At 42.0% G+C, this 26,703-nt stretch overlaps 2 protein-coding genes across 2 annotated transcripts; one reads left to right on the top strand and one right to left on the bottom strand.

Annotated features, from left to right (window-relative positions):
• Window positions 1-30: 30 nt before the first annotated feature.
• ubald1a (UBA-like domain containing 1a) lies at window positions 31-17,856 on the bottom strand. Its single transcript, XM_030754771.1, has 3 exons — window positions 17,588-17,856; window positions 16,882-16,941; window positions 31-1,364 (listed from the first exon to the last, which is right to left on the bottom strand). Exons 1-3 carry the CDS (start codon window positions 17,693-17,695, stop codon window positions 1,041-1,043), a joined length of 492 nt encoding a protein of 163 aa, XP_030610631.1. The 5' UTR covers window positions 17,696-17,856; the 3' UTR covers window positions 31-1,040.
• foxj1b (forkhead box J1b) lies at window positions 8,190-24,396 on the top strand. Its single transcript, XM_030754765.1, has 4 exons — window positions 8,190-8,379; window positions 21,763-21,991; window positions 22,176-22,837; window positions 23,503-24,396. Exons 2-4 carry the CDS (start codon window positions 21,859-21,861, stop codon window positions 24,394-24,396), a joined length of 1,689 nt encoding a protein of 562 aa, XP_030610625.1. The 5' UTR covers window positions 8,190-8,379; window positions 21,763-21,858.
• Window positions 24,397-26,703: the final 2,307 nt, after the last annotated feature.

Genomic DNA, 26,703 nt, shown 5'->3' with positions numbered 1-26,703 from the left:
ATATTATATTAAACCATGATTTTTTTTTTTTTGTACTAACCAAATCTCCAGAAAAACAAAAATGTATACAGTGGACAGTTGGAGTCTGAGTTCATGTTTTTAAAACTGTGTCTGGAAAAGCCATTGCAGCGAGGATCGGTGAGCATAAACCAGAGTGGCTGCTGCCTTTAAGAAGAAACCTTTAAAAACATGTCCTGCGGCTGCAGCGGCAACAGTTGGTTTAAGAAGAATCCCTGATTGGCTGAAAGAAGTCAGGTGACCACCAGGTGAGGTAAGAAAAGTCCCACCTTTCACGATGGGGATGATAGTATGAAGGTGTGTCCTCTAAAACCCTAAAGAGTGTGTGTGTGTGTGTGTGTGTGTGTGTGTGTGTGTGTGTGTGTGTGTGTACATTTCTGATTACAAACTGAACATCTGCTCTCACTGTGTCCACGCTCACACTCAAGTGCGTGATGGTTTTTGAGTCAATCTAAAAAAAAAAAACAAAACAAAAAAAAAAAAAAAACTGCATTGCAAGTTCCTGTCTCCTCATGCAGCAAAGACTGTTGCAGAAACACAGAACACCAGTGGCTGAAAAACACCGGCTGAAAAGATTGAAAAAAAAGAAGAAAAAAAACTCAATGAAAAACTGATGTTTGCTGCCTTGAATGTCCTTGAACATCACATAGATTCCTTGGGCGTGACGATTTTTTTCTCTCCCCCATTTCTCTCTCTTTTTTTTTTTAAGTTCAATAATATTTCTTTTATCTATGCATTTACTTAGGAAAAACTAACAAAGATCTCAGTTGCTCTCTTATTACTATGTGTGTGCGTATCTTTTTTTTTTCTATTTTCTGTACTGACACTTGCATTGGTTTTCTCCTCTTCAAATTGTCCACGTTGAGTTTTTCTTGGTTTGCGTAGAATCTCTCTTTCCATTACATCAGTTCTTTTTTGGGGGGGTGGGGGGGAGAAAAATCCAAACACATTTCTACCCATTATTCCCCCCCACACCCTTCCCACATTCACCCCCCCTGCCCCCATCAGTCCCATGCGGCCCTTCATCTCTCTGCCTCCATCGCTACACTAGCCTTCTGCTCTGCGCCCGTATGCGGGTTCACTCCCGTTGGCCAGGCTGGGCAGGGCTGTGTGGGGGGCTGCCCCTGAGTCCAGAGTCCCTGTGGAGGTTGCGGCACATTAGGTACATTTGGTGAGACCCCCCAGCCGCCAACCTGGGGGGGAGGAGGTGAGGTGGCCATGGAGGCAGCCATGGGGCTTCCGCCGCTGCTGCTGTTGAAGCTCTCTGAGGCCTTCAGCCGGGAGAACATGGTCAATGCGTCGGGGAAGTTGGGGGGCGTCGCTGGTGTGTTGGCTGGGGTGCACATCTGAGAATGAAAAGGGGAAGAATGATGATTAATGTGTGTCCAAAACAGGAGAAAACATCCTCGCTGAGGTGTTGTAGTGGACATGATCTAGTTTTAATAATTATTTGAGTCCACTTCTACTCTAGATAGCAACTACACAGCCTTAAAGTTTGTAATGGGGTTTCATTTAGTAAAGTTTTTGTTTTTTTTAAAGAGGTAAGAAATAGGGAAGGGAATCACACTACAATACTACTGTGATCACAGTTCTGCAATGCAGTAACCTACAAGACATCTGTGTATTAAAAAAAAAAAAAAAAAACCCTTAAAAAGGCTAAAGCATATATGTAATTATGGCACTGTGGTGTCAGTTTGTATGTGAATCATCACTCTTATTCAGTGTCTCAGTTTATTTAATTTGCAGGAATTTACTTCTGCTTGCAGTCATTTTCCAGCTTTCCAGTTTCTCTGTATATACTGCAAATCAGTAAACTTGACATTTATTTGATGGGTGCCACAAGAAAGAGTCATCAATAACTCTGGTTTGTCAAAGTGGCATTTGCCTAGACTGCCTGCAGGTTGTTCAGATTTAGAAATTCTGTTCCGGTGTGTGAGTAGCTGAATACCAAAAGGAAGACGTGCATACTGCTGTATCATTCTGTCATTATACAAAGGCCAATTCCAAGCTAGCAAAAACTGTCCTGACATTAGTAGCAGAGATTAAAAGTCAATAAATCATTCAATTAAACAACAGAAAATGTATTACTAAAATATTGATTGTAAACAGTTTCAATTATTTAAAAGCAACAACCACTGAGAAAGCACCACCCCTGCCTCTCACATGTAAATCGGTGCTTGTGTTCTTACGTATTTTCAAGTTCCTGACAGTAACTTGAAAATACGTATCTTAGTGATATCAGTACCCTCTAATGTCCTACAGGCCATGATTGAAGAAATAATCACTTGATTCTATAAAAGCTGTGGTTTAGTCTGCTTAGATAATGATACGGTTTGTCTTGTGACTCCATAACCTTTGTTTTATTACCACTACTTTCAGTGAAATTGGTATTTCCTCATTGTGTCTAATGATTTCTTCCACTGCAAACCACCACCAAAAAGGGGGTGGGGTGGGGGTGGGGGGTTCCCTCTTGTACTATAACTGAATGATACCTAAACCCTTGTGTACTCAGTTCACTATACACCAGTGTAGCTGTGGTGGAGAAAACTTTAGCTACACATGCCAGTTACAGTTAATAAAAATAAGCACATACTGTACATTTTTCTAGAAATGTACATAAAAATAAACCTTTGAAAGTTTTTAAAGGCAGTTATTCCTCCCAGAGAGGCAGACTGCTTTACATAACTGAAGGGGAATTTAGGGGAATCCCAGCCACACTCTGCTTCCTGCAGAGGGTCCTAATGATAACATAACAATCTGCTGTTTAGGTCCACATCCGTTTCATCTTTAGTATGGCCTTCTTCGTGATTCTACTGGGCCCTAGTGCAGGCCCTTCAGTTCTTCCACTGTCTGAAACAAACCATCTCTGTTTCCCATTATGGCAACTTTCTTCTGATTGGCTTCCCCTCACAAACATAAGGATTGAACAGCAGGTTGGAGCGGTTTCTGTGCTCTGAGCCAGAGCTGGTTGCCTGAGAACACCATATTAAGAATATCTCCTCTGTCTGATGTCACAGAGACTTAACAAGGGAAAAAAAATGTCTGAAACAGAGTTTAGAGAAGCTGAGCTTTTGGCTCACAGTAAACATGCTGACCTCTTTCAAGTAAGGGAAAAACATAACAGCTCCCCTTTAAAGTACACATAATCACTACTGACTAGTTGCTTATTAACACATATATTAGTAGCATATAGGCTCTTTTAAAATCATTATTAATGCCTTAAAAAAATAACTTAAATACCCCACTAAAACCTGTAAATACATTTATAGGTGCTAATAAAAAAAAAACTGTTTGCTACAATATACCTTAATATAAAAGATAACCCCCCCACAGACACAGACAGACACACACAGACACACACACACACACACACACACACAGTCTCCCTGACTTTATTATACCCCTGAGCTCTGACCCTCCTCTGTGCCAGCACTGTTATTGTTTTATTGCCACAAGAGCCGTTTCAGTGGCCACCCAGAGCACACACACAATGCACCCGTGTGCCAACCAGCTTGCAGCTACCAGGCCATGTAAACAGCATGTTTGGCAAATCCAAAATAGAAAGCCTTTATCATCCACACTAACACCACTTCACACACACTGCTCCATGACCTGCTTCCTCCTCAACGTCCCTGCCTCCGTTTATGACCGGAAAAACAACAACATACTGTATTCCTCAGGAGAAGCAAAGGTGGAGCTCTGTTTAGACAGGAGACATGCCACCTAAAAATAAGAGCCTGGGCTGACAGGGCAGGGCAAGCGTCTACTTGACAATATAACCCTAAATCACCAGGCCTAAACAATGGAAGAAAACAGCTTGGCAACACCAAGGACCAGCATTATATAACATCTTTTTTTTTTGTATGACTGACTCGGGATGGGCATCTCAAGGAAAATTACTATTTGATATACACTAGGAACCATGTGACCATCCTTCAAACCAGCTTTAAACATCTTTTGTCCTCTTTTCATGTTTGATTCTACAAGCTGTTACGTGAACTTTGATTACAAAACTTACATTTTCCCATAAGCATCCTCAAAGCTTTTTTTGTTCTACACTTTCTTCTACTCTTTCACATTTAACAGCTAGGTTGTTTGTTTTAGAAGTTAGTTTCCCAGAACGGAGAGTCACAGACTCCATGATTCAGCCATGAGGAGTAACAGCTGCAGTGACACATGGATATCAGACAAAACAAAAGAAAAAGTTAACAAGCTGAAGAGGGGATAAAAGCTGGAAAACATTTTCCTTGCTGATGACCAGAACTCAGGCTGACCTGTGGTATCTAATCAACCCTCGGCTCCACCACCCAGCATGTTCAGACTGTGACACACGGCCTTGGCACACAAGCAGCCTTCAGAGGGGAAAGGGGGAAAAAAAAAAAAGACAGTGACGGGAACACCATTCTTCCCCTGAGGACTGTAATCAAACCACCTTGCCCCCCAAAAGTGCTGCAGCTTGCAGGTTACTCCTGCGAATACACAAGTCTGGGGCCAGGCTCGGCCGGGCCAAACCGAGCCAGAGGTTCTCAGAGAGGCACGCCATTATGAAAGGTGAGCGTGTCCACTGTTCTGACAGGAAACGCTGGCTCATGTCTCTGAGGCTGCTTCCTGCAGTAAAGAGACACCCTGGAATGCTGAAGTGACCCCTGTGATCCTTCCTGTGCTGCCTGGATTTCTTAAACCTCATGATGAGTAAGAGAACTCAGGTACAAAACAATGCCTCTCTTCCTGCGGCCCACGAATGGAAAATGAGGAGTAAAATGCTGACACACGACCTTTCAGCTTGTCTGCTGAGACCTTTGTAACTGACTTACTCATCCATAAACACATACAATGATAAGCAGGTATAAATATATGCCTGCAGTTCAAAATATGACTGTACATTTCACCATCACATATTTATTTTATCCTTTATCAGAAGACACAACAGGAAACACGGGAGGAAAACTCGAACATCGCGTCTTGTCTTTGCTGGAGACCTTGGACGGAGTCAGGGACGCAGACGGTATCGACCCACAGGGATGAGGATCTGGTTCAAAAACACAGCAGCTGTCTTCTCTACCAGGATGTCTGAGTTTGGATTTGCCTGGTTATTAAACACCTTCACACTGACAAAAGCTTCAGCAGTGCCCAGACCTGTCAGTATCGCTATTGTTACAGTGAAACACATAATCTCATACATATATACAGAAGTTTTCCATACCAAAACAAATGAAACACAGTTTAGGATATACCACATCATATTAGAATGCTTTAGGTGTGCAGTATTAGAGCAGAAAAACCAGATCTGCCACTTGCAGAGGTAAAAACTCACACTTCCTACAGAGATTAAAGGCATGGCTCAGTTTAAGTGTACCAAGGCAACAAGTTAATGTGTGTTTTCTCTTTATGTGTATTAAGTAGCAGTTTAACTCAAGGACACACTAACACTGCAAGGCCTGCTGAGACTGTTGTCTTCAGGCCAGGGTTCAAATCCAGTTGGTCCTTGAAAAACTAACTGCATTATTTCTAAGCAAACAAAGAGAGCATGTGCTCTTACAAACTATAAGAACTATGAAGAAAAAAAATGATTAAAAAAAATGGAACAAAAGGTGAATAAATATTTTAACTGAAAAGAAAAATTCACACACCTCTGTTTTCCAGTCAGCTTTATTGTCTGAATCTGATTATAAAATGATCTGCAAAACTTTTTGGGCCTTTTGAGCTGTGTCTGACATGATATACATCTGCATCAAAGAACCGTTTCTCTCTTATAAGAGCATTTTTACATTCTCTTACAAGAGAGCATTTTTTGTCTTTGCAATGATTAAAATGAAACAATTTAGATGCACTGATGTGTCAAAATAATTGCTCAAATCAGTGCCTGCTGATGTAACTATTCAGATATCAGTTCATTGGCTTCATCGGGTAGTGGTTAACACAATCACCCTACATGCAAAAAAATCCTCAGTTCGAGATCGTGAAGAGACACAAATCATCATGCTCCCCCTATCTGTTCCCAAACCCTGGATAAACAGGGGCATTGCCTCATAAAGTGCATGCAGCATAAAACCTGTGCCAAATGAATACATGGATCAATCCCTTGGAAAATAAGGGATTAGCCAAAATGTATTTTCTTTGTGAAGGAGCTGCTTGCTCCTGCTGTATGCTACATATGTACACGTACGCTGATTTAAAGTGTGTCTGCACAGGGGTTTGCAGCTGCGCGAGGAACCATGCAAGCACTAGAATGGCTTGGTTATGGAACTGGTTACTTAAGATCTAAGAAAGCAAGCAGAAACATAGATGCTCATGGGGTATACACAACATTTAGTTAAGAGGTGAGAGGTGTGGTGAGGTAAACCTGCTAAGAGACCTCAAACTTCTATTTGAATGAGTTGATAGCTGGTTAACAAACTAGGAAAAAGATTTAGCAACAAAAATAAAAAAAATAAAAAAAAAAAGAGTAACATACTAGCTCTTATTCACCCAAGTCAAATCTGTTCAGACAGCCAATGTTTAGAAACAAGCACATGTTACTGTTGCATTAAAGTGTCAACCTTCAAGGCAGCAGACTGTGTGTATATAAGTGAAAGTAGCAGCATGTAACACAAAAAAGTGCTACAGCACAGAGGTCTGATATTGGTAGCAGATATACAGATGGAGAGACGGGGGAATAACAGACAGCGAGAAGCAGTTTGTGTTCAAAACACAGCCAACAGAAAGAGGTTGCCATGGGGATGGTTGTTATGAGGAAGCAGTACAGATCTCCTGTTGATGGGACAGGACCGAGGCAGACTGTGGTCACAGCAGCCCGGCCCTGTCCACTCTCTCTTCAAGACTGTTTGAGGACAAACGTATGGCTTACTAGCAGCGACCGCTCTCAAGACGCCCGGCTCGAGTCTGTGCTGAAGCTACGTAAACCTCCTCCCTTTGTGTGTGTGGCCAGAAACACAGATGAGCTGAAGTTATTTCCAGTCTAACCAAAGACATTCCTCAGTAATATCCAGAGAGTGTGTGTGCCATGCAAGGCAGGCTGGAAGCTGGGAAGTGCCTATCCTCTTGCAAAGCTGTGCAGAGGGTCTGGTTACATTTTGTGAGTCACGACCCTAATTGACCACCTCCATGTCGCATTTACCTTTCTCCACACACAGCCTGTTTCAGGCTCTCTAGATTTTTCCATGCAGCTGAGTGATTTGAAGCCAAATTTTTGCAATGGATGAAATGTGATCTGTTTGTTTCCATTAATCTAACAGACAAATAAACTCTCCCTTGATGAGAAAATGTGACACATACAAGTCCAACAAACTTCCAACTAATTTCATTCAAACATGAGCATACACATACAGAGATATTTAAATATGGAAGATCAACTGCTGGGAAACCACACTAAAGCCTCTATACAGACAGTAAGACAGAAAATATAATCCTAGTTTCTTTTTCTCAATCATTTCCTCTGAAGTGAATATTTGTGCAAGCCTATGACATATCCGTTTTCTCTCCCCTCCCTCTCTTTCTCACTTCCCTCTTCACATCTCCCTTTTCCCTTCTGTCTACGACCTGTTGCATACAGTTCACACATTCTAAGTCAGCTCTTGCAGCAAAGATCTGGGACACACAAGAATCATGAGGGCTGACATCTAAATCCTCTCAGCTGAAATACTCTTTTCCATAAATGTGAACACAGTTCTACCCTAAAAACAAACTGCTTCTGAGTGCATCATGCCCCAAAAAATGAGTTTTAATGGAGTTTTTGTTTTTAGGCAACTTCCTACATTTACACTAGATAAGGATTTATGAATATATTGTGTCAACGAGTGTTTAATTTCACAGTCAAAAAGTGGTATTTCACTACAAGTCTGCGTGCTTTTAAAATAACAGAAGGCCTCAACGTAAAAAACAGAACCTTATCTTAATGAGGGCAATGAAGTGCAGCCTAAACTGTACTTCAATAAATTCTGATATTTTTTTTCTATTGGTGACATCTGGAGTGAACTTGAAGTAGAGTCACTGCTCCACTGCATCAAAAGAAGTCAGTTGAAGTGGTTCAGACATCTGTCTGTAATGCCTTCTGGGAGTGCAGGTTTTCCTAGCACTCTCAACTTAGGGGGGAGACACTGGAGTAGACCTACAACTCAAGAGTACTTGATCTCCACTGAGTCTCTTTTTTTTTTTTTTTTTTTGCAAGCCACCTTGGACTGCAGCTGATGAAGGTAACCCATCTTCTGGTCTGAAGATCCACTGTGAGCTCGAGGGCCACTCCAAGGAGACGGAGAACTGGTTCACGTGCAGCTGCACCAAATTCACCGAGGCTGCAACAAGGACTACCATCACAGCTACAATCTGAGATGGTGGATGATCAGAACTTCACTGGAGAAACAGGTGACAACATTAAACTGCAATTTAGTTGTCAACAAGGGTTTGGCTTTAACTTTTAGAGGAGCACCTTAAACTTAACTCATTTAGGAATGCAGAAGTGTCTCTTTTCACATGCATGTCCACATACTACCTGCTGCCTGAAATAGCACCTAAACCTTTGGGAAATACTCTGTGCAAGTAGCTATATTTTGACTCGAGGCTGCTGCTCAAACATTTACACAGATGTATGCTAAATTTAGCTTCCTTTTCAAAAGTTCACAAACATTTGTGTAGGATTCCTTGAATCATTTTGATTCTCATGACAAGCCACGCAACATGCTCCCATCAAACTCATTTTTGAGAGCATCTTATTCAGTGTTCATGGGTCTCCCTGCTTGTATTCAAACAATGCCATTATGAAAAGGTGCTTAACCTTAATTCAACTGTTCCGGTAAAGCCGTTTAACAGCTTACAGTTAAAGATAATAAATAGGCAGTTGAGGGGTATAGGCCTGCAGAAGCGTAATCTTCCCTAAATACTGATAAGGTTTAAAAGAAAATAGCAAGATGTGCACGAGTGCGCTAAGGTGCTGGATGTGTGGGAAGATGTGCAATTCCCAGCAACACCAGGTCAGGACTAGTCTTAGTTTTATTTACATTACACAAGTTTGGAGGCATGTGTATGCTTTGTGAAAAATTCACTTTTATTGTGTTGTGTTTGTATGGACTTGTAAGGGAAAATGCTGTTTTAAAACTAGCAACACAAGCAATGAACATTTGTGTCCAGTCTGAGAAACACTGCAGTAGTGTGAGAGGTCTCGCACACTACTGCAAAAGAGGATGGATATTAATCTCTGACATGAAGTATTTATAACTTGAAAGCCAAGAACAACATGGCATGAAATGCCTCCTTAATTTATTAAACTACTGGCAAAGAGTGCAGCCTGGGAGCTGGAATTAGTGTTGACTATAGCATGCTTTTAAACAGTTGGTAACCTCAACAGATGACAATTTATCAAAACTATGTCCAATTTAGCAAATATATATTTGAGTTCATTTAATTACAGATATTCAAAGCCTGAGTTACTTGTAATTTGGCATTGCAGACCATAAACAAAAACAGATGGATCAACATAAATTTTCCCATTTATAGGCCACAAAGAAGACAAATTCTGAGGGAAGAAATAGCTAAAAGGCTAATGGCAGTAGGACGAGTTCTGGCTATACAAAGCTAAAACAAAATGGAAAGAGAAGGACAGCAAGAATAAAGCAGGAAATGCTGAATAGCTCACTGCTGCATTAAGAGTACATGATTCTGCCTGCCTGCCTGCTAAATGTTTAAATAGGGAGTGTTCTTATGTAGTCTAGTACTCCTTTTTGTTCTCAAGCTGCAACTCTGTAGTTGGATCCCAATGCAGTTATTAAGAAGATTAAATAAATGGAGGTTTTAAAATATGTTTCTTTTGATTCTGATGCTAAATCAGTAAATATAAAGCTGTTTTGTTCATGTTTGTACAAATGTTAAAGATAATTTTGTATTAATGGAAAAGCCCTATGATAAATAAATAGCATTTTTAATTCATTAAAAGGGCTTAAACTAACAGTTTTTTTTCACCTTTAAAAATACCTGTAGACTCCTTGTCTAAACTGAGGATTTGCCTATTTGGAATCATCCGTCTTATGAAACCACCAAACAAACAAACAAAACGGCTGTTTGCACTGACAAATTGATGATGCTCCTACAAATGCTTCTCAAAGCATACTGAAACTTCAGGTGCTGCTCGCACGCAGTGGAACAACGTTAAACGACTGGATTTCCATCCATTCATTGGTCAGCATCCTCTCCAAATTGTGCAGAGAAAGCTTAGATTATTTTACTACTTGAGGTTTGACGAGAGTTTGCATCACCGTATCAACACTATTGCAGCAACCTAAACCAGACAAGCAACTTGTCTGTGTTTTATCATGCTGGCACACAGCTTACCAACAATGAGGTGACAGTTGGGGTTTCTGTTAGTGGCTGGACATCAGATCTAGATGTTTGTTTCTTGAACTAAATAAAGGAAGCAAACAGGTGTGGCTTAACGTTTCAAGTGGCCATCGCCTCCCTTCCTCACCTACGACCCCTCATTTTCTGGCAGCTGAGTCCCACTGAGTCTTTGAACATACGTGTGCGAGTTAATATTGTGTACACACATACACAAATACCCACACACACACACACACACACACACACACACACACACACACACACACACACACACACACACACACACAGGTCCGGCTGGAATGTGCTCCAGAGAAATTCAGTTGATCATTAGCTCAGCTGTGCTCTGTTTTGGTGTGTGTTATGATGCTGTTAAATAAGGAAGGAGAATGAGAAAGAGAAACAAAGCAGAGTGAAGCAACGACAGTAAGAGAAATACAAATAAAGGAGAACTGGGACTGAGGGCGTTTTGTGAGACCAGCTGCACACACGGCACTGCTCACAACAGTGGCTAACAGGCTAACAATAGGTGTTCAGTAGCATACTCACATCTAGAAAAAGGAGTTTGGCAAAGAAAATGAGGCCAAAGGTCATTGTGAGAGAGCAATCACAATTACACTTCAGTATGAAAAACTATGACCTTATGGAGATTATATATATATATATATATATATATATATATATATATATATATATATATATATATATATATATATATATATATATATATTTATTCCATTCAAAATGCCTGTTCACAATGTTACCAACTTGTTTTATCCTAAAAATAATGCATTAAATTACTGTGAATCAATCACCATCATTTTTTCTCAATTTTCAGTTAAATACAAGACTGGTAGCTAGTAGCTTAAACTAAGAAGCCAAACACAGACTGGTGATGAATCAGAAGGTCATGAATGTGAGTCAGGAAAGAATAGAATAGAAAGCTTTAATTGTCGTCAAACAGAACATGATGAAAATGTAGCAGCTGCCGCAGTTCAATGCCTTTCCCTATAAAACTTAATCAAGAAAATAAGAAAAAAAAAATACTGTAAAACCAGTATGTATATGTATATTAAAAAACACAAGCACTTACGGGTAAATAAATATGTGACAAATATACAAATTATACCAAAATTTCACTAATATACCAATAGTGGTATTAAATGTTTGTTTAAATGTATTAAATATACTAATATTGAGAGCAGGAAAGGGATGGATGTGGCCGGGCCAAACCAGGACAGTGCAGGAATAGCACGACTAAATACCAGCGAGCCGGGCCGAGAATCAGCTGACCTGAGCCTAACTGCAGCACTACAGCCACCTGAGCAAAACAGGGCCAACAGTGTGACAACACTGCCTTCATTCAACAGACAAGGCTCCCATGTGCTGCTTGTGTTTCCTCAGCCATATGCCTAACCTCTGTGTGTGTGTGCCTACAAGCGTACCCTGTGACTCTTAGAATCAGTGAAACCCAACCTAACTCGACCGCTCATAAACACATCTGGTCCTCGCAGCCGTCCCACATGGATTCCCATTCCCTGAGTCCCTTGAGCCAAAGTTCCTGTGTGTTTGGGTGTGTGTAGCTGTGCACATGTGTGCGTGCGTGTGTGGTAAGGGTTCTGGGAAGTTGTTCTCCTGGAAACATGCAGGGCAACATGCTGGAACATGCAGAGCACAGGCCAAGCCTCTTCAGATGTGGTTAGGTGCTTGGCATGGCTATGTGAGATGTATGGCTACAGACTCTCTCTCTCACACACTCTCACACACACACACACACACACACACACACACACACACACACACACACACACACACACACACACACACACACACACACAGATGCATGCACATGCATTAACAACATTAGCAGATCTAGACACGATTAACTCTGCAATCTGAGACACTCTGATGCATGCACACCCATGGGATTACAGTGCATGCACACATGAAATCACAAAACACTGGGAACAAATACACTGGATTTACACTTGATAAACTTCTGTAAGTAATGTCTGTAGCAGGACAGAGGACACCTTGTTTTGATTGTGGCATAGACACAAAGCAGCTTTGTGTTAATTCAGTTATATCTTCCACCCAAATACGTGGCATTGCCCTGCTATTTCCCCATTTCAGCCCAAAGCTGAACACCCAGCATTGCTTGTTTTCATTCATTCCTCACTGGCATTAAAGAAACAGTCCAAGCATCTTTTATAAACTTTGATTAGCCTTACTGATGAACGGATAAAGGCTGACATACTGAGAGAGAAATGGGAGCAGACATTCGTCCGTGTTGTCACATAATGATTTATGGAGGTAATTATACCTCTGGTCTTCTGCATGAGCACACCACACACTTCTCAGGAATTAGCTCTTACATGGATGAGAAAAGTTTGGATTTCTAAAAATCTGTTTTTAAAGCCACACCCAGACACCAAAACCAAGTGTTTGTAGTTACCAAAAAAAAAAAAAAAACACCTCCTCAAACACACAATCCCACACCAAACCCTCCTCCTTTCTCCTGCTGAGTGTTCATATTGCTGGGAAACAGCCTTTAAAAAACCTCACGCCTACTTTTATCACTGCCCAGCAGTGCTCCAGACTGTTCTTCTACATCACTGCACCCAGCCAGTCGGAGCTGAACGTTGCCCTTCATAAAATCTGCTTCACCCACCTTGTGTGTGATGCCTGTAACAAAAGGCAATTAGAGCACAATAAAAATGTGATCATTCAAATCATGTAGCTCATTGTTTTTGGCTGTGTTGTGTTGCCAGTGTGTAGACCAGAATGGGTCGTTTTTAGGAGCAGGATTAAAGGTCTCTGAATGATTATGTTTGAAGGCAACTTAGTGCTTATATTCAGCCATTGTGCTCATATAAACCAACAGGAAAGAGACAAACCCCTATCCACAAAACCAGGGCTTCTTTGCTTTTTGAACAGAAGACTGTCGTGATGTAAGCGACTTTAGATGCGATTCAAAAGGGGAAAGAGGGTGAAATATTTCCTGAAGAGCATGTTTTTTTTTTTATTGCCCTGACCCACTAAAGACAACATGCTTTTCAACACCACAGCCCTGATTTCACTGTTGCCACATCAGGACCTCACTAGACTTTCTTTAACGGCAGCGACTGACTGAAACTATACACATGTAAACCAGGCTTTGTGGCTTAGTCAGTTTGCGTCCTGGCTTAGTCACATGATGGGGTCACATGTGGAAGTCATCCTGTTGAGCTACTTCCTCATCTGTGGTCACATGAGGATTCATTCACTTTATTGTGGCTGTGTGTGTGTGTGCCCCACATGTAGAAATATTAATCATGGAAAACAGTGATACTAGTGTGAACACACAGGATCACTGTTTGCCCTACAAAGACACACAAAGAACCACATGGAGTCAGGCAGTTACACTGTCTAGACGACATTAATCAAAAACCATGATGACTGAAATGATGATGAGGTTTTTCTTAGAATTGCTCATGTACACTTTTCCCATGAAATCATTTCAAGTGTTTTTTTCACAAAGGACCAATCATTTTCTGTCAATTACTGTTATGAGAGGGGATGACAGAATGGGAGAGGATTTCTGTCCGCTGACAGGGCAAATTTTTAATATGATAAAATATACAATGAATTAGATTTTAAACCTCCAAAATGCCTTAAAAATAAGCTTGGGACATCTCTTAAATACATATGATAACAAAATGGGCATAACATTTGGCAAGAGGAATTAGAATCAAAACAGCCTGAAGCAGCAGACATACAACCCAGAAAACATGTGTTCCAAGTGTGAAGGAAACACGCTGATATGCTGTTCTAGGGCTGCTGAAAAGAGGTTATGAAATCCTCAAGCAGGAAACACGAATGGCTAAATGATTTCTAGAATCTGATGTTTTGGTTCTGGAAAAAAACAACATAGTGAGGGATGGAGGCATGAAGACTGAGCGCCAGGGTGCCGTGTTCGTAGCAAGACTTGCCTCTGTTCTATGTGAAAGGGTCCATTTTGGGTCAGTGCAAGCATTGCATCCTGTAGGAATGTGATGTGGCTGCACTGTTTGTATGGACAGGGTGTGTGTCTGTGTGTATTTGGATTAGAAATCTGGGAGTAGACTGGGAGGTTACATAAAACACAGAGCAGGTTGGACTGTGATTAGGGCCTGGTCGTTCACAGTGGAATAGGTGCAAGCTTTGATGACTTCATTCAAACAACACAGATGAATGGACAAACTTCTCCAAACAGCATCCACGTGTGGCTGCTGTATGACTCACAGAGTACACAATGTATGCAGACACAAACAGGAGGTAAACAAATGTCTGTGCAGAAATTGTAGCTCTTTAACATGATACACCAACACACAGGCCCTCCCATGAGTGAGTAAAAGGAAATTATAATGACAGAAGCGTTAGCTAAATCCTCCAGCATTCACAGCATTACACAAGACTGTACTGCTGAACGGCCCACTAACCTCACTATTTGATATCTGATATGGGTTACAAACCTCTGACACAGAACGCACAAATGATTCATTACCAAAGCACAGATAAATAAAATTAGGCTGGAGCTAGCTTACAAATCACATCATCCTCATTGGCCAGCATTTGTTTAGAGATAAAATGCATTTCTTAAACAACAGCAATTTTGAACCAAGAGTGATTTCTATTCCAGGGTGCCAAATTTAGATAGGAACATGACTTGCAAAACCTCATTCAGGCTCACACATTATCTTTGGGCCCCGAAAACAATGGCATAAACCAGTTCACTGAATGGTATCCATAAACTAACTGACCTACATGACGTCCCGACATGCCCTGCTGCCAAGAAATGCATGCCTGTGCATGGTTTAAGGCTTCCATTTGTATTGCAACATAAAACACTGATGGGGCCACATTTAAAACATGAATCTGGCTGAAGAGAGACAGCATGGAAGAGCGAGAGAGAGAAAGAGTGCGGGAGTTAGGAGTGAGAGCAAAGTGGATTAGATCCGTATACCAACGAACACTGTAGCACAATAAGCTGCAGGAAGGTTGGACACGCTGCCCTGCTGTAGTACTGTTGTGACTCACACAAAACACCCACGCTGTGCATGCACAAAATAGAAAATCCGTGTATGAAAAGTACGCAAGCACAAACAGACACACACATGCAAAAAAAAAAAAAAAAAAAAAAAGGGGGGGGGGGGGGCGTGAACCAGTGATTATGCAAGATCATGTCTATAACAATAACAGACAGACACACATAGGTGAGATCTGCATTCTGACTTTTGTGATCCGGTCTCTGCAGCACGCTCAGCCCCGTTTGGCAGCTGAGCGCAGGGCAGCTCTTGGCAAAGTGTTTACTTGCAAATTAAAGTGAGACATTTCATGAGCTAAATGGAGGACTGATATTCTCTTATTGAGTGATTGGATGATAAAGGAGGCCCTGTCTTCCTTTCTTACAAAAATACTAATTTTTTTTTTTTTGTTAAAAAAAAGATTGAATTCAATTTGAACAGTTTCTACCCAAAAGCATCTAAATGTACAAACACACACTCAAACACAATGCAATAAAAATCAAATCCTCTTTTATCCCAATCTCTTTCTCTTATAAGAAACACAATGCTAAAACGATCAGCTGCGTAATAACTGACTTTGCCTCGCAAACAGAGAGGGAGCTTTGTTAGAATGGGAAGATGTAATGGTGGACAATTTTGTCCAAAATCCCCTCACATCCATGTCAGGCTCTTCCAGCGGGCAGCTGTTGCTGGATGCTGCCATGCATGCCAGCTGCAAACAAAGGCTCCTATGCTGCCAAAGAGCACTGCTTGCTAAAAGCCCAAATACTGCTCATGTTTCATAATATTCAACCCCTGTCTGTGTGTGTACAGAGTCTCTCACAGCACAAACGCCTTCCAATTTACTCTGCTCTGATTCGTCTCCCCCTACAATGTGCCTGCGTTGGGGGTGGCAGCTACAATCCAATGAGGGGGGAAAAAAAAAACGGGTGAATTATAGACTGCAAATGCAGCAGCACGAGGGTCTATTTGAGAGAGGCAGCTGTCTTCCTGGAAAGAGTTTTTTTCCCCTCTTACTCAGAAACAGAGGCCCTTCCTTCCGTCATGCACCTCAGTTAATACAATGAAAAATGAGGTGTTTCTTATCCAACATTCAACAATCTCCTCCTGTTCCTCCTTTATGTACACACACACACACACACACACAGTCTCCCATTCTCTCTCTCTCTCTCTCTCTCCTTGTGCGTGCTTGTGTGCGTAGCTGCTGCTGCATGCCTGCTAGTGTGTTTATTTCTGGAAGCTCACAACATGGCCGACATGTGCTTTGTTATTGTTAGTACAACATCATATCTCTCGGCCTATAAGGGCTGTTCCCCTGCCCCCCATCCCACCCAAAACAGCAAAACAGGTAGCCTTAAAGAAACACCAGCCTAAACAAATTTGGTTTCATTTAATAAACAGAAAAATGAAGAGTATACACATGTTTGTATATATATATATATATATATATATATAAAGTGGATTATAAGCAAGCCCTCCTCCTCCTCACACTCACCATTTGATGATGATGGCCATATGGAATATTTGTTTCTTGGAAAAAGGCACTGAGGGCAGTCTAAAACGAAACACAGAAAATAAATGACATTGTTTTGTGATTTTAAACTGTCACACAGGGGCAAGAAACACAGCTACTGGGCCACTTATGTAGCACTGCACGTTTTATGACACAATACAAAAAGCGTGCAGTGAGGAAAAAAAAATAAAAGTATATCTTAATCTATAGCCGACTGAGCGCAGACGAGACTATAATGTATCAAAGTACTCCTTTATAGGCTAGTCGATACAGCACGGCGGTCATCTTTATTGCGTAACAGTACTCTGGCCTCGCCTGTTCACTGCTGTCATGTATCGGATTATAGTATTTAATCTAGAGTGAGGTCTAATAGGATAGCTGTACTGCGTTACTGTCTACTCCCAACTGATTTACTTTAGCTAAAGCACAGATGGATCTACTTTGAATACAGCCAAAGTTATGGTGTGAAAGTGGCCACCGTTTTAAAAGGGGGCGCTGAGCTAACACTAATGCTTTGTTTTGTATTGAATATTAAAAAAAATAGAATAAAAAAATAAATTTAAAAAATTTAAAATACAGCGTGAGGTAGGCAGGGACGCTTAAGTGAAAACTAGCGGTCAGATATAAACATTAGCCGTGTGGCTAACTGTTAAAGCCCTCAAGCTTTATTTTCTTTTTCCTCCTTTACCTCGAACTGCCAATGTGCCGCTTGCAAAAGCTGCTTCGCCTGGTCTGCCGCACAACCCGCCGTCAGGACGAACTGGTTAATCATGACTTGATGTTTGAGTTCATCCATTTTCGACGAAGCCCGTGTCCTACTCGCGGCGGCTGGCTCTGAAGCAGACTTTCGACCGTTTTCCTCTTTCTTCACTCGAGTTGTATTCCGTTCCTCTGCCTCAGTCGTCCACCATTACAGCCGGTTGAGCAAACACAAATATTTACTGTAGGAGCGGTAGTGGCAGAAACATGACGTGATTGACAGGAGAACGCAGCCAATCGGGTACGAGCACCGCCGGTGGGACTTGTATGCCGCAAGGGAAGGGTCTCGTTTCGGCGTGTGTTTATCCGTGTTGTGTGGGTTAATTTTTGACACTTACGTGTACATTAAACAAAAATAGTTCGCAATTGTAAAAGTATCACAAAACACAGCACACTTGTGGTATTAAATTCGCTGCAAGGGGAGGGTTAACCCCTCACCGAAGGAATCTCGGAATGGCTTTGTTTTGGACTACAAATCCCACGAGCACTTGCTTTGTTTGTAAAGCTCCAGAAGGCAGACTTTTTGTGAATGACGGCCGCTCTCGTCCAATTCCCAGGCTCGTTGTGTCACTACCTCGCCAAATATGGTAAACAAATCCACCATCGCCAATTACATCGCTCCGAGTTAAATTAGGGACAGCCGACAGCCGTGGGTGAACAGCGTCGTGTCTGCTCCGAACAGTTTCTCACAAACCTGCCCCTCACCGTGTGTATCATATCAGTGCCGCAGCTTGTCAGTGCGGACTGCGGCGGTACTACAGCCTTTCGCATCCCCATTTCTCCTTTGTTGAAATAGCGGTCTGTTTACGTTGGTGCGTTGCAGGGCAAATTCCCCCCTTTTTTTTGCTTGCCCAAGGACGTGCCAACAGTTTAGATAATGCGTGACATTTCACGTTTTAATAAATAGGATAGTATGTGTTTTTAATCCATTTAAAAGCACATGTATTTATTAAAGACACATTTATTCAGTAGTTATAAATGACCTCAGTAATGAGGGTATCGCTAAACAATGAATTTGAGACAATAGAAGAATGCGGACAAGTCGCGGTTTCCGTAACAATGAATAAACAATAGATTAGGGTTTTACACTGTGCCAATTAAATAACCGTGGAAATACCCCTGCTGGGTTTGCGTTCAGCATATAAGTCAAAGATAAAGAACATGATTGTTCATGTACGAATACGTGGGCGGATTAGAGTTGAGTGAAGGCAGCATACTTTTAAAACAGCAGATTTAGTGCAGACTGTGTGTAAAATTAGTCTTCTGATATCACACGGATCGCTCGGAATTCTGGGTAAGTGTAAACTGTAAACATTTGTCAGTGGTTTGCAGCAGCTGTGGCCGTTTGATAGGGCAAAGAGTGGAAACAGAGACACCTGCCGGCCAAAGAAAAACTTTGAAGTTAAAGTGCAGCAACAGTATTGAGATCATTCTTAGACTGTTGGAATGTTTTTGTGACTCACACTTCTAAATCTCAATCTCATTGTACATCCTGTATAATGACAATAAAGGCATTCTATTCTATTCTATTCTATTCTAAATAATCCTTATTTATCTTATGGTGGCCTCAGAAGGGCTGCTCTAAGGCCCACTATATATATATATATATATATATATATATATATATATATATATATATATATATATATATATATATTATATATATATATATATATATATATATATATATATATATATATATATATATATATATATATATATATATATATATTTATTCACCATATCAATTCGAAAGCAAGTGGCTCAGTAAGAACAGGGAATAAGAAATGCTAAAATCATAATGAATTTAAAGCCCTAAGAATACTGTAACTTTCTGTATAGAGGCATCTATACCATCAATTTGAAAACCCTAGGTGACATCTTTCTCCAGTTATTGCATTCACAAGGTTTTCAGAAAACTTGACCTCTGACCTTTCCCTTCAGGTCAAGGTTGCTGAGATTGGAACCTGTCCAATATTTTTAGTAGCTGCATCAATGGTGTGAATTTGAACAGTTATCGTGGTCACAAAAGTTGAAAGTTGGAGCCCCCCCACCCAACGGGGTGACAAGAAAACCCCATCAGCTGTTTTAAGCTGAGGGGTAATAAAGGACAACAGATCCCCTTTAAGGACACAGGAAGACCTGCAGTTTTAAAGAAAACAAAGTCTTTTAGACCCACGTCAGTCAGTCCCATCCACTTCCTGGAACATGGTTCAAGGTGCCCATCTTTCTGCTAAACTAAACCATGTGCTATGTTGACATAATCTCAAGTTCAGATGATCCTCGGCTATAAAAAAACAAAGTGTGTTACATTGTTGTTTTACAGTAACGGATTTAAATTCAGAGAATTATTACCAACCTTCTGCATCTTGTTTAGCCCGTAAGATGTGTGCTTTGGTTCTGCTGAAGGACAGTGGGAATTGCAGCAACAATAAGGACAGCTGTACAAACATTTGCCTGTCTCACCAGCAAGCCCTTTGTCAAGATCCTAAATAAACCTGGAAACATTTTAGAAATCAGGCTTGCCTTGAAGGGATGCAACCACGCTGTCGAAGCTTTGTAGAGTAAGTGGCCCTGAGATAAAAAAGGCAGCTCTTGTCAGCCTCTGGACTCCAAATGTTCAAGCTTCCTGCAGATGTGCTAGTAAAATAAGTCTTGGTTGGGGGATGTGTGTGTGCGTGTGTGTGTGTGTGTGTGTGTGTGGGGGGGGGGGGGGGGGGGGGGGGGGGGGGGGGGGGGGGGGTGTCTCTAGGATCCCCCATAAGCCTGTGTATTAAAGACAAAACAAAACAAAAACCTACTCAAGTATATCCCAACAAGTGTTCAGTGTTTTCTTCCTTCCTTTCTGTTTGTAGTTGGTTTGTAGCCGCAATGCAGGGTTAATCCACGGGGAGGCAGTGTTTCCTCATCATTCAAAGCGGCTCTTCTGCGTACAGTTGAATAACGTTGGTTTGTAATGTTTTAACCTGTGTAGAATGTGCAGCACATACACAGATATGCATAAATTTTTAATCATTCACAGTGCACCTTACTTTAAACATATGTATGCATACGAATGGTTGTGTTCCAGCACTTCACTCAGCATGACCCTGAGTTACATAAATATTAAGTGATTAAAAGATTATTAAATGATCAATGACTAAAAATGTGTGGAAGACTTTGAGCTTTCCAGGTGTCAGAGTGTTTTGGGGTGAGATATGAAGCCACATTTATGAACCCTATACAGCCACTGATTAAATTGTATTTATTAGACATTCGTCTCACTTTTCTTAATATTACTTCTTTTCTTTTGGCATTTTTATTACCTTGCGGACCATTGATCTGCTGCTGTTTTGTATCGCCACTTGATTAAAGTATTACAAGTATTTTGGGCATATTTTTTTAGTAGTCTTTTGAAAACGTTTTAAACGCCCTGGAGGGCAAATCTGGCAGAATAACAACCATTCATTTATTTATTTTTGTCTGACAATGAGTTCAGTTAATACCCCGATAAGACACTGAGTGGATACCATAAATCAAACCGTTGCGGTATGATTCAGGCATGGCCAAGACTTGAAGGCTGAATAAAACCAGATCCAATTTGGGCTCGGGGGGACAACAGTATCTTACCAGTAGCTTACCAGTTAAAGTGAGCTGCTTTTTTTTTCTTTCTTTCTTTTTTTTTTTTACAGGTGCGAACTGCAAGCGGGACCTGTGGCGCGCATTTTTCCGCGCCAGCGGGGACGCTTGTGTGAGGCGCGAGCAGGGGCCACAATTTAGTCTGTTTCCGGGAATAAAGACAAACAAGAGACGACAACACTGGCCCTATTTCACCGCAGTCTGCGTGCACCCAACCCTGACGTTTAACAGTCATTACTGAGCCCTTCTTCATAGGGAGAGAGAGAGAGAGAAAGATAAACCTGAAGTAAAAGAGAGAGATGCAAGGATATATGGCCAACCAATCAGAAATCCGACCCCCCCTCCCACACACACACACACACACACACACACACACGCGCGCGCGCGCGCGCGCGCGCATTTAAAGGGATAGTGGGAAGTCCCTCGAGCTTTTTAAGGGACTTATTTTACAACATTTACGCATTCTCACGTCTTAACCTCCCACAGACACTCCAGCAGAGCCGAGCGTTTGGATGAGTAGCAGCCCGGCTCGCCTGAATCGCCATGGATCTGTCTTAAGTGCCGCCTGTCTTCTGCCTCTGGATGCGCTTCGCCCTCCCCCGCCGCACTTGTTGCGCAGAGAGTGGATGCGCCGCTGAGTCCTTGGAGAGGAGAGGCAGAGACGGACTGCAACAGGTGCACACAGAGCATCTCATCCAGCGAGGCTTCGTCGGAGGTAGGTGAATTGGGCACCTTTAGCAATCTGTGGGATCTGTATTGAGCATATTTATTGCATTGGATGTTATGAACAAACATTTCATCTCTGATCATTCATTTAACACCTTCATGTGATGATTTGATTCATTTGCTTAACCGTGTTTGTGTTCTTTTCGTTTACTTTTCCTCTTGCCTTAAACCAGCACTGAACTTTAAATGTCAGTTTAAGGACCCCTTTACCTTCTTCAGCCTCTGCCGCGCGTACAAAGTCAGGATGCCGGTTTTGACGAGCCCCGACATCGCCAACAAGTTTAAGGAGAGATGGCTGGCGGCTTACCCGGAGGATCATGTCACTGGGTCTGAATCTGTCCCGCTTGACGACAGCCTCACCAGCCTCCACTGGCTCCAGAATTTCTCCATCCTCAGCGCAGACCCGGAGCGTCCCAGCGGCACTGGACCCGGGTGTCCGTCCTCGCAGCAGCACTTCTTCATCAGACGCCTCGGCTTTCCCGGACCTGGCACCGATTCTCCTTCCAGCCCTCCAGCCGGGGACACCGCTGCCACCGGGATGCCTCTGTACCTCGGAAGCCCCGTCACCTCTGGCAGCGACTCCACCGCGGCGGCTCCGCGATTTTCCAGTGGTGCACATCCCACATCCGGCTACCCACAGATCCCGATTCAGCCAAGCCCGCCGGTGGAGGTTGACTACAAGACCAACCCGAAAGTCAAACCGCCCTATTCCTACGCCTCTCTCATCTGCATGGCCATGCAGGCCAGCAAGCAGCCCAAAGTGACTCTTTCCACCATTTATAACTGGATAACAGAGAATTTCTGCTACTACAGACACGCGGAGCCCAGCTGGCAGGTAACCGAGACCGGATAACTCGTCTTCTATTATTTATGAATCTGCTAAATGGTGAAGTGAGGGAGAGAAGGGTGAGCAACTGACTCCAGTGTCACCACCATACAGCACATATTTAGGCCACAGGGCATCAGACAAGGCCTTTTCTTTATCAGTGTGCAGAAAAGTTATATTATAACATGCATAAAATACTGGAGCATTTGAAAACCTCAGAAGACCCCCCCCCCCCCCCCCCCCCCCCCCCCCTGCAGGATTAGTGTCTCATTTCTGCCTTTGATGAGTTCCATGACAAGTGTTTTTAATCCATCTGAAATTTCCATCCTCCTAGAGAGTGCTCTTGCAGGGTTTTTGTCTGAAGGGAATGGTGATGGGGTGGAGAAAGCACTCCAATCTGTGTGTGCGTGTGTGTGCGTGTGTGTTAATGAGGGCTCCTGAGAGAGATGGCAGCTAAGCACAGCTGATCATGTTTGAAATGCGCAGAGCTGCCTGTTACTAGAAAGCCTCATTAGGTACATTTGCTTCCCTATACAAACAACAACAATACCCCCAACACCCACCTGCCCATCTCCCTCTCAAAGTGGCATTTTTCAGTTTTTGCATGACTGACTTAAATTTGCTCTGAGCCACTGGGTCTGTGTTGAATCTGGTTTTGTTTGTGTGTGTTACAGAACTCGATTCGTCACAACCTGTCCCTCAACAAGTGTTTCAAGAAGGTCCCCAGACAGAAGGACGAGCCAGGGAAGGGAGGCTTCTGGCAGATTGATCCTCAGTATGCTGACATGTTTGTCAATGGCATCTTCAAACGCAGGAGGATGTCTGCCAGTCACTACAGCAATAGCAACAGCAGCAGTGGCACCCACAGACAAAGCAAACTAGTTCAGGGTTATCACACTGCCCAAAATGGCTGCACGTACCAGGGGATGGGCGGCAAACGAAAGCACCTGCCCTTGAAAAACAGCAACAAGGTGATGAGGGCCACAGAGTCTCCTCTGTTAGCCACAGAAGCCAACAAAGCAGACATCCTGAGAGGGGACTTTGACCTGTCCTCTGTGTTTGATGACGTTCTCAGTGGTAACTGTAGCACCTTTGAAGATCTCGACATCAACACGGCGCTGAGCTCCCTGGGCTGTGAGATGGAGCTTTCTGGGCAGGGGAGGCAGGGGAGGTGGTGTGGAGGAGCAGACATTATGGGTCAGAGCCAGCACACGAACCTCCATCACCAGTCCTACAACTACATGGACCTAAGTGCTGCTTCCATGGAGTGTACCGTCAGCATGGGAGAGCTCCACGTGCCTCACACGGATCCACAGCAACAGCAGCAACTGGACCCAGATCACTTGCTCCAGAGCCACCACCACCACCACCACCACCAGCAGCTGCAGCATTTTGACGAGCCCTCCATGCTCTTCCCGGAGCAGCCAGAAGAGGCGATACTGCAGCCGTGGGAGGAGATTAAAGAAGAGGCACAGGCTATTCCTCTGACTCTGGATCAGGGTTTTGGCCTGTGTGAGGGCTTCTTCACAGAAATGCAGCCATGGGAACGAGTGGAGAGCTATCTGTGACCTTTGACCTTAACCACACTGACTTCAATATTTTTTTTTGTTTTTTACATCCAATGACCTCTCTCTTATTGCTGGTCCACATGATCTGTATTATCTTTAAGGATAACAGTTAGAGCTACAGCCCCATTTTACCTTTACACCCCTTCAATTCTTCTGCAGTGCATTCCACATTTGTAATTGGTCCCTTTCTTTTTCCTTAAAAAAAAAAAAAACTCTAAAGCTTATTTGATAACTAGGAATCATTACCTGGCACGGACTTCCATTGCTTTTCCTGTGGGTGTCTGCTGGTTTACAGGAAGCAGCGTGCAGCATGAAAGCAAACACTGATATTCAAACAATCAGTGAAATGACAAAAGAACAGAGACTTTTACATACCAAATTCAATTTTCATATGGACCTATATCACTATGTAGAATGAATGGAAGGAGGAAGGAAAATGAAGAAGAGACAACTGCGTGCACAAAACGAAACAAACGCTTACCCTTTAAGTTGGATTTGGTGGAGCTCGGATTTAACTGAAGTGGACTGGACTGCAGCTGCCACAAGAAAGCACCGTCACTATGGGACTGACAAGACATACTGGATTCTATTGTGCTACATTAGCATTAACTTGTTTCTTTTTTCTTTTTTTTTTTTAACTAACATGCAGTGAAATCAGCCATTCATCTCAATTGTTGATGTTGTGTGATGATGAAGGAGCAAAAAATGGAGACAGGAAAAAAAAATATATCATTGTAAGAGATTAGAACTCATTCATTTATGATGCTGTTATATAGTCAATTTAATATATATTCACTAAAGTATATAGCATGAAGCTAGGCAAGGTCATTTGCCATTTGTCTACAGTTATGTATTGCAATGCTAAAACTGGAGCAGATGAGGTCATTAACTGGAACATTATGCACTTTGATAAGCAGCAGTTTTTAGAAAAGAAAGACAGCTTATGTTCAGGATGTTTAGTTTTATTTTTTACGGTATTAAAGTCATATTTTGGAAAGGTTTACCGGCCACAATTAAAGCAATGCACACGTACTGCTCGCTTTTAGAATACTGAACTCAACACTGCAATAATTCAAACTGGCAAGCATTTGTTTGCTTGCTTAAACACAAAAATATATATATACAAAAGCAAGCTTTTTTTTTTTTTTTTTTTTCCATGAAATTCTGCCAAATTTGTCGATATGCAGCTTATTGGAGTGTCTGTGACGATTAACCCTTCCCACCCCGGGCTGTTTCTGTTATTAAAAGGCAGCCGGCCGCCATTTTTGAAAGGCTGCCAAGCACATACGGTGAAGAGGCCGCCTACCACTAGGATTAAAATGGATGTAGCATTTGTTGTGCTTCAGTTCTGTTGCGCCAAATTTGGCAGAGTTGCAGCTGAGATTGTTTTAGAACAGATTTAATAACATCAGTGTCACTGGCATTGTTAGAATGCTGGTATTTACTTTCTAATTTACAGTTTTTATTAGGTGGGAAAAGGCATGTTGCGCTAAAGATTTTTAAATCACTCTTTAGCCTGATGATAGAGGCATACAGAATTGTTGTATTTCTGAATTATCTCGAGTGTCTCATCCACAGAGTCCAAGATTGTTCATTGTACCCTCACAGCTGCGGATCTGTCTGAGAGGATTTGGATCTAACTTGGTGTTTTTTCAGAGTTCTGTTTTCTGTCACAGGGTTATGGTTTCTATTGGCCTTATTGATTACTTTAGTGTATGTCTCTCTCTCTTTTTTTTTTATTTGTGAGGTTTGTTTTCAAAATATCTGATCAGAAATCTGGGAGGAGGGTTTAGGAACAGATACATAAATTCAGCTCTTAATGGCCAGATTTTCTTCTTGTATGATTATGGTGGGTGACATGATCTCTTTAATCTTACCATGTTATTTCATTTGTACCTTTTTTAAGCTGTTTGAAAAATGCAATCATGCCTTAATGCAATAAATGGTGTCAATTAAATAAAAAAGCAGTAATAAATAATTCCATTCCTTAATTGAAATATCTTAAAACACCTACACATGGTGGAGTGCAGCAAAACATGTCGGTCAGGTCTGTGCGTGGTTGTGTGTGTGTGTGTGTGTGTGTGCAATCAACAGATAAAAGGTCTATCAGGGTTTATTATTAATCAGCCCAGACAGGCCTGGACTTGCCTGGCATTTGAAACATACCCCAGGTAGATATAATAGCATGAACACCTGTACAGCACACATAAGACAACAGCACATTCTACCTTTAGAATGGCATTATTTAATGATTGAGTTAAAAGTATGTTTACAAGCACATTTTGTTTTTCAGATGATATTCATAGG

Source organism: Archocentrus centrarchus, chromosome 19, assembly GCF_007364275.1.
Source record: "Archocentrus centrarchus isolate MPI-CPG fArcCen1 chromosome 19, fArcCen1, whole genome shotgun sequence".
In the NCBI taxonomy this organism is placed as follows: domain Eukaryota; kingdom Metazoa; phylum Chordata; class Actinopteri; order Cichliformes; family Cichlidae; genus Archocentrus; species Archocentrus centrarchus.
This window is presented reverse-complemented; position numbering and strand designations above follow the sequence as displayed.

What these genes read in the sequence shown, in the direction of transcription:
- ubald1a (XM_030754771.1), bottom strand. Translation starts at nt 17,695, where the DNA reads ATGGATGAACTCAAACATCAAGTCATGATTAACCAGTTCGTCCTGACG. An exon ending in CGGCACATTGGCAGTTCGAG is followed by an intron (nt 16,942 to 17,587) that starts GTAAAGGAGGAA and finishes GTTTCGTTTTAG; the next exon opens with ACTGCCCTCAGTGCCTTTTT. An exon ending in ATGGCCATCATCATCAAATG is followed by an intron (nt 1,365 to 16,881) that starts GTGAGTGTGAGG and finishes TTTCATTCTCAG; the next exon opens with ATGTGCACCCCAGCCAACAC.
- foxj1b (XM_030754765.1), top strand. Translation starts at nt 21,859, where the DNA reads ATGCGCTTCGCCCTCCCCCGCCGCACTTGTTGCGCAGAGAGTGGATGC. An exon ending in CCAGCGAGGCTTCGTCGGAG is followed by an intron (nt 21,992 to 22,175) that starts GTAGGTGAATTG and finishes GCCTTAAACCAG; the next exon opens with CACTGAACTTTAAATGTCAG. An exon ending in ACGCGGAGCCCAGCTGGCAG is followed by an intron (nt 22,838 to 23,502) that starts GTAACCGAGACC and finishes TGTGTGTTACAG; the next exon opens with AACTCGATTCGTCACAACCT.